The sequence below is a fragment of the Pediculus humanus genome, genomic scaffold, assembly GCF_000006295.1.
Source record: "Pediculus humanus corporis 1103172107383 genomic scaffold, whole genome shotgun sequence".
In the NCBI taxonomy this organism is placed as follows: Eukaryota; Metazoa; Arthropoda; class Insecta; order Psocodea; family Pediculidae; genus Pediculus; species Pediculus humanus.
In genome coordinates this window covers 356,687-364,823 of record NW_002987010.1, presented here as the reverse complement: position 1 = coordinate 364,823, position 8,137 = coordinate 356,687, and the positions used below count along the sequence as shown (strand labels likewise).

At 30.2% G+C, this 8,137-nt stretch overlaps 1 protein-coding gene across 1 annotated transcript in view; it reads right to left on the bottom strand.

Annotated features, from left to right (window-relative positions):
- Nucleotides 1-566: 566 nt before the first annotated feature.
- Phum_PHUM031280 (Homeotic protein distal-less, putative) overlaps nt 567-8,137 on the bottom strand; it is a gene marked incomplete at both ends in the record, with an annotated part of 38,974 nt that continues 31,403 nt past the window's right edge. Inside the window, 4 exons of the mRNA XM_002422987.1 lie at nt 567-585; nt 1,200-1,329; nt 1,419-1,643; nt 1,680-1,770. Coding sequence (XP_002423032.1) covers nt 567-585; nt 1,200-1,329; nt 1,419-1,643; nt 1,680-1,770 — 465 coding nt within the window. The remainder of the gene's footprint in view (nt 586-1,199; nt 1,330-1,418; nt 1,644-1,679; nt 1,771-8,137) is intronic.

The following is an 8,137-nucleotide window of genomic DNA, read 5'->3' as shown; positions in this document are numbered from 1 at the left end:
TTTTATACAAATTAAGAGGAACATTTTTTATTATTTTTTAATTTATTATTATTATAATTATTATTAATATTATTAATATTATTTAAATTTAAATTTAAATTTACATAAAATTTTATTTTTTGTTTCACTTATTTAAAAATTTTATTTATATATATATAAATATATATAATTATTTATTTTAAATGCAATTTGTGAGAAAAAAAGAAAAAGAGAGAGGGAAAGATGTGGGGGGAAGGGGGGGAGGGTAAACGATAATTAAACAAATACAACAACAACAATCGTACAACCGATGAATCGACGACGATCAAATCACTTTTAATAAACGTTTATCATATTTATTTATTTATCACTTTCGTTAATTTCATTTTTGTCTTTTTTTTTCTTCTGCTTCTTCCTTCACTTCCTCTTCTTCTTTTTTTCTTGACGTATATATACACGCACTTACGCACTTTTATTATCGTTTGTTCGCTTTTTTTTGCACAATAAAAAAAAAAATTCTTATTATCTACGCACATTTGGTTTACCGCTATAGTACCGTCGAAAGTTCTAAATTATTTTACCTAATGTTAAACTGCTGGCCAAACCCTAAAAGAAAAAAACAAAAAATGAAATGTAAGAAGATTATGACAATAATGCTATCGTTACCGGAAAATAGGTTTTTTAAAAAAAAAAATCTGATCGGAAAATTTAATTCTTAAACAAACAAATCCGCGAAAAGAAAGAATTAAACGAATGAAGATGATGATAATGATGATAAAATAGGAAAATGTATCGGAAAAATCTTTGAATTAGCAGACGATAAAAAAAAGTTAACCAAAGTTTTTGGTTTTGAAAAAAAAAAAAAACCGTGACCGAAGCGTTTGACGCCGCGAATCGGAAATAAAGAAAAAAAAACGTTGAGTTGTCGTGGGAATAAAAATTTAAAATTTATGCCGGACGGTTATAAAATTCCGTTACCGACATTTTGTTGTCTTGTTTCAGTGGGCCGAACGACCGCAAAAAAAAAATTTTTTTTATGTGAAACTTGTTGTAATCGTCTATTGGAAATTATTATTATTATTTTTTTTGAAATTTTTGCGGTTTTTTTTTGTTACCCTCCTCCAACCGGAAAACTCGACGTTCGAGTATCGATAAAGAGTTGAGGAAATGATGATGATAAAAACCGGAAAAGGTTTAATAAAAATGTTGTTTAAACTCACGTTAGCAAAGGTTGATTTGCCGTATCTGCATTATACCAACTGTATTGTGGCATGTACGAATGATGCGTCGGGTGATGATGGGTTGGTGTATGATGTGGATGACCAGTCGTGTGATGCGTGGGTGTCACACCTGAAATGACAAAAAAAAACCGTTAACGGTTTAAAAAAAAAAAAAAACGATATATTGCTGTTGCGTAAAATTTAAAAAAAAAAACTTACCCAAATTGTTAATGTTAGGTTTCATGTCCCAGTTCATGGTAGGAGGTGATCCGGATAAACCGTGAGGTGACATGTCCGATACGGGAGTAGAACTAGGTGATGGAGATGTTTGATTTTGGTTATGGTGTCCGTAATTTGGAGAATTTTGCGACCCCGTGCTGTTGTTTCCACCTAAAATTCCGACGGTAGCACCGCCGGGTGGTGCTGGAGATCCGTTTCCACCACCTCCTCCTCCCGTACTTAAAAGGTGTTGGCTATTACCATTGTTATTTTGTCCTCCCGGCCCCGTGTTCTGTGCGGCTTTCATCATTTTCTTATATTTACTCCTCCTGTTTTGAAACCAAATTTTAACCTGTAACAAAAATTTTTAAAAAAGTTCAATCACAGATTTTTGTCGATTCCAGTAAAAAAAAAAAAAAACATCGGAATTCGTGTCGTCGTTTTTGTAATTACAGACCATGCCTCTCGCAACAACAACAACAACGACAACAAAAACAACAATTTCTTTATAATTTCACAAGACACGACTCGAATTTTTTAAACCGTTTTCTTTCTTTTGTCACGTCAAACACGAAGAATTAAAAATAAAAATGGCGGAAAAATAAAAATCTTGCGAGAGGAGTAATTTTAATAATCAACAATATTCTTCCAGAAATCGTTCCAAAAAAAAATTTTTCCAGAACTTTTTTTTGCATCAAAAACTTCCCTCATCGTAACGAAGAAATCTTTTAACGTCACAACCGTGAAAAATTTAAAAAAAAAAAAAAACAAGCAGACGAATATTTTCTTTTTCTTTCCCTCCTCTCCTTCCCTCCCCTCTTTTCCCTTCGCTTTTTTTTAATAATTCAATATCATAATAATGATCATCATTATTATTAGATAAAAAAAAAAAACTTAATGGCTTAAACTTCAGAGTCTTTTTTTAAATTAGCGGCTTTAAATTTTTATCGTAAATGGAAGGAAAAAAAAAAGAAAGAGAAAAGGTCAAAGGGCAATATTAACGCGGCGTGGCGGCGATGAGAGAGAAAAAGAGAGACAATTTCGAACAACTGCAAAAAAAAAAAGAAAAAATGGAGCGATTTAAACTTTTATTAATTTTTATTGGCAAGTAAACTTCGTAAGGTCGTCGTAAAATTGTATAAACTAAAAAACGAAGGTGGCATCCATCCGCCATCTATCCAACCATCCGCCTTTTTCCACTTATTAATCTATTAGTCTATCTATTTATCCATCTATCTACTCGTCTATCTTTACATTCGCGTTCATTATTCATCCGCCAATTTTTTACGGTTTATATTTCATGAGCTACCGTTTGCGTTGCGTTCGCGAAGCGGTCACACACGACCGACAACAAACAATTTTTTTGCTCCAAGTTAAAAATTTGCGGTGCGAGTTCGCAGGGTTACGCGACCTTTGTAAGAAAAAAAAGTTTTTTTTTTTAAAAAGATAAATTCGAGATCGTTTCCGTCTCCGTCAGAAGAAAAACTTAATCTTTCTGGGTATAAATAATCTGACCTTTAAAGTTTTTAATTTATGAGTCAGAAAGCTGTTACTGGCGATTAATAGAGATACGCATCCGTGGATGGATTAGCAGACGAGTTCAACCTCGTAGAAAATGGACGATTAAAAAACAAATTTCACGTTCGTTGAATTTGCAATATAGTTGGAAAAAAATGCCGAACGGATGTTAAAGGGTAGCAAACCTTAAATTTTTTTTGTTTCTGTCGTGCCATGTGTCGGCCTCACTCGTATAATTTGTCAATTATCTTATTGTCGAAATTTTTCTTTAATTAAAATTAACTTTTTTAAACAACTCTCTCTCTCTCTCTCTTTCTCTCTCATCACTTTTCATCGTAAACTTTTTAATTATTACTTTTAATAAACTGATTAATAACAATTTAAAAAGTCTTTCGTTCGCTCGTAAAAAAAAAAAAACATAAAAAACCGCCGACCGATCAAACCGACCGAAAGAACGTTCGAGATATCGAAAAAAAAAGAAATTGTTTTTCTTCCTGATGAAGAGAAAGAGAAAAGTAAATATGCCGATGGTAATAATAATAATAATGACACACCCAAAAAAAGAAAATGTCAGTCATCGTGTGTTCCTCGTACTACTTCTACTACTACTAGTCAGTCATATCGAAGAGCAAAAAAGAACAAAAACCATCGGATACCAAAAGTCTTCTTCTCATAACCCAGGGACAATCGATAAAAGTTGGTAGGCCTTCTTTTTCTAGATAATTCGGCCTCTCGAATATTCTTCTTCTCCAGTCGTGAACTAATCAGATTTATAATGCAACGTAAAAAAGATAAAAAAAAAAAAATTTTTTTTTTTTTTTAATAACTCGAGATTACCGCCAAGATAAACAAAGTCACATAATTTTTAATTATGAATGTTACGACGGGGAGGGGAAGGAAAGAAGTAGGAGAGGAAGGAGGGATACCTGAAAAAGAAATTTTTTTTTTTTTTTCGGACGAAAGGATGGAAACGGTGAAATTTAAATATTTTAAAAATACGTAGAAAGAGAGAGAGAGAGGGGGGGGAGGAAAGAGACACGACACAAGTAAAACCCTCGAGGATGTAAAGTCAGGCATGCAACAGAAAACAGGCGGGGAACCGGAAAACGCCAACACAAATAAATTTTTTTTTTTTTTTTTGGAGATCGTAAAAACGATTCCATCATTAAATAAAAGAAAAATTTCAGGTTCCAGTGTTTGTGTGTTTGTGTCGACTTCCAGCGAAATCCTACACACGTGTTCCGGACCTTAAATCATTCCAAAATAGAATACACCGGAGAATTTCCCCGAAAAACAAAAAGAAAATTTTCCAATCGTCACGTTTCTAACCAATAATAATAATAATAATAATAATAATAATCATTATAAAAAAATTTTTTAAAAATTCGATTTCCAGTTTTTTGTAAAAAAAAAAAATTTTATTTTTTTTCTCCAGTCGAAATTTAAAAATGACCAAAAAGCATGACGAACGTTTTTTTTTTTGACGACGACGAATTAAAAAAAAAAATGAAAGGAACGTGAGAAAACGAAAAAGATTTGATTTGATTTTTTTTTTTCTTCCGTCGTGGCAGCAGAATTCTCCTTATTACTCTTCCGAAAAAAACGCAATAAATAAAAAAAAATAATTTTTTTAAAGTCATTAATAAGAAAAAAATTATTATTATTATTATTATTATTTTTTCGTGTACGCACGTATGTCGTCACTTTTTTTTTCTCTCTTCTCCTTTTACGATTATTATTATTATCATCATCATCATCATCATGATTGTTTCTTTCTTTTTTAGAACCATTTGTTAAATAACAAATTCGAATTTAATGAGTTCCTTCCGTGGGATTAGCGTTAGCATAATTTAATCTTGTTTAATCGGAGATAATCCGTTTGTTAAATTTTTAAGTATGTGATTTTGGTTTGTGAAACGTTTGTTCGTTTTTTTTGCAAATTTTTTTTAAGAATTTTTTTTTTTTATAAATATATATATATATATATATATATATATATATTCAATAAGATGCAACAAACGAACAAACAAACAAACAAACGAACTTTAGAGAATTTTTTTTTTCTAAAATTTGGCGATTTAAAACAATCAAAATATTGAAGAACGTGACGCGACGTCGAATGAAATTTTTTTTTTCGAAACGTTTTCCAGCGTGATTCCCGAATTCTGGAGAAAAAAAGGAGACGGGAAATCCCTCCTCACGAAACAAACATCCTTAAATTGTTTCATTAAAACAAACAAAACGGAATTTTGCTATTTTTGCTATCGACCGGAGTAAATTCGATATTTTACGCGTGTGCTCAGCCGCCGCCGCGTTTCTTTTTAAAAAAAACGCCGACAATTTTATTCGTGGAAGCAGAAGAAAAAAAAGAATATAGCATTTTAACTTATCTGATTTTTCTCTAAGTTTAACTTCATAATAAAAATTCCAGGCTCCCGGGACAAAGGAAAATAAAAAAAAAAATTTTTTTAATAAAATTAAAACTTTCGCGTTATCAAATTATTATTATCATTAGTATTTTTTGTAATTTTCGAAAAAAAGAAAAAAAATTTTCCTGGACATTTTTTTTTCCAAAACATTCGCATCAATTTTTACTTGAGGGTGTGTCCTGACTGTTGTTGTATCCGCTTTAGGCATAAAAATTCTTGGACAAAATTATTAAGGTCAACCATTTTCCCTTTTTCCCTTTTTTCTTTTTTTTTTCGATTAAGGTACGATTAAACCACAAGACAGCCCTGAAGGATTTTTTTTTCAATTTTTTTTTTTCCGACACCCAAAAAAAAAACTATCATTATGGTCTTTCTTTCGCCCGCTTATCATTTCCTCTCTCTCTTTCTCTTCCTCCTGAAGTGGCAACAGAATGAATTTAAATTAAAAATTTTAAAACGCGAATAACGAAATAACGAAAAAAAAAAAGGTTTCCAAATAAGAGATGAGATTGAAACGTTATCGTTATCACTCCTTTGTTCGTTTGTTTGTTTCCACTTCCGGTGCTTCATCGACAACAAACAAGATTTCGTATTACATTGCATCGTACCTTCCCCCCTCCGTACCTTATTATCCCTCGACAGACAAGTTTATTACATATTATTACATTTATTACGACAAACGATTGTCACCCGATTGTTTCGAAAAGGATCAAAATGATGATGACGTCATTTTTCATGCGCAAAACCCCGTTTAACGCATCACGATAAAGTTTTCTTTTTTTTACAGGAAGAAGAGGGGACCGAAAAGAAAAAAAAAGGCGCGCAAATTTAAATTACAAAAGTAACCATATCGAAAAACAAAATGGAATAAATAATTATATTTTTAAAAAAAGTAATAATAATAATAATAATAATAATAATTTCATAACGTATATAATAACGAGCACAAGGTCTACAAGTTATTTAAAGGGCATCGTATGGAATTCGGCGATTAGACCGACAAAAACAAAAATAAAAATAAAATTTTTTTTTTTACCATTTTACCGGACGCCCCCTCCCCTCCCCAAAAATAAAAAAATGGAAAAAAAGGAAAGAAAAAAAATAAGAAAAGCGAAAATATATAAAAATTTCCATTGAATGTGTGAAATAAATTTCACGATTCGACGTGTCAATAATAATAATGTTTTAATAATTTGAAAGAGGGGAAAACCTGGTAGCCGAACCTGAATTATTATTATTATTATTATATAAATAGAAAAAAAAATCTAAAATTTCGGTTCGGTTAACATAAAAAAGCAAGGTTTTGTGACCGCAGAATCGCCTTGCTAAAAATAATAAATGACTTTTTTTATTAATAAAAGCTGTCGGTTCAGGTACGTACTTCCTTTCCCGCGCACGCACGCACACACGCACCCACGCCCCTTAAGTTAAAAGACAACTGAAAATATAAAAAAAAAAATTATTTTTGTAAATAATTAATTTTAATAAGAGCAGGTGTAGTAAATTTTTTAAAAATCACGTTCAATTACACGCCTGAACTCAAAAAAAAAAAAAAAAATTCAGTTACGATGAATAAAAAATTTTTTTTTAATATATATAAGAAGTTCAAATTCAAACCGACCGAAACATGTTTACAATGTTAAAAAAAAAAAAAAAAATCAACATGGCGCCAAAAAAAATCATAAGAAAATAATCCTTATAAGTTATTTTAATATTTAAAAAAAAAAATTGATATTATTATTATTATTATTATTATTATTATTATTATTATTATTATCTTATTGTGAATTTTCAACGAGAAAACTTGTTAACGATTAATTAACTTCAGATTAATATTACCGGACCGGAAAGTGGACCGCGGTGGACCTCAATCATAATATTTTCAGGTACGATGAGAGAAGTTTTTTTTTTTTTTTCCCGTTATGTTGTTGTTTGATGTTGAACCTCATTTTTATCCTCCCCCTCCCCTCCATCCACGTAAAATTCATTCAAAATTTTTTTTTTCCTTGTTATTGAATTTCAATGGTAATCTCAAAGATAATAAAAAAAAATATTTGGAATTAAAAAAAATGAAATTGTAAAAATTTTCCGCCGAATGAAAACCCTTCTTTTTCTTCTTCAAAAAAAAATTCAAATTGTTTCAATTTTTAAAGTGTCGTTAGATAGATTTTTTTTCCGGTTATGATAAAAACAAACATTCATTTTTTAAATTCCGAAAATTTTCCGCCAAAAAATTCACGACGACTCGTCTTCACAATTTTAATTTTAAAAAAAAAAAATCATTCGACATCATCAATATTATTTATTCCGTTAAAAATCACAGAGTAAATAAACATTTTTTTAAAAAATTATTTCATAGAGTAAAAATTATTTTCACTTGTTAATCAAATCGAAACGAATAGGAAAAAAAATGTTTTTAAGTTTGTTTTTTTTGCGTGGGGGTGGGGAGGTGAAATGGGGAAAAAAGGGAAAAAATTAATTTTTTTTATTTTTTGGCACACAACGTCAGGTTCGAATCCAGTCGTTAACTTTTTAAAGAGAGAAAGACAGAGAAAGAGAGAGAGAGAGAGAAAAGTTAATTTTTTCCAATTAACATTAATCAAACGTCTATTATGGTTTAGCTTATGTATATGTAATTTTAATTTATGATTTTTCGGCGGTAGCCGAAAAAATTTAAATTTATCGTGGTACTAGACACTCGTTTTTCTTTTCATTCATTTCATTTAAAATTCATTTATTTATTTATTTTTTTTTTTTTTAAATCCTAGAATT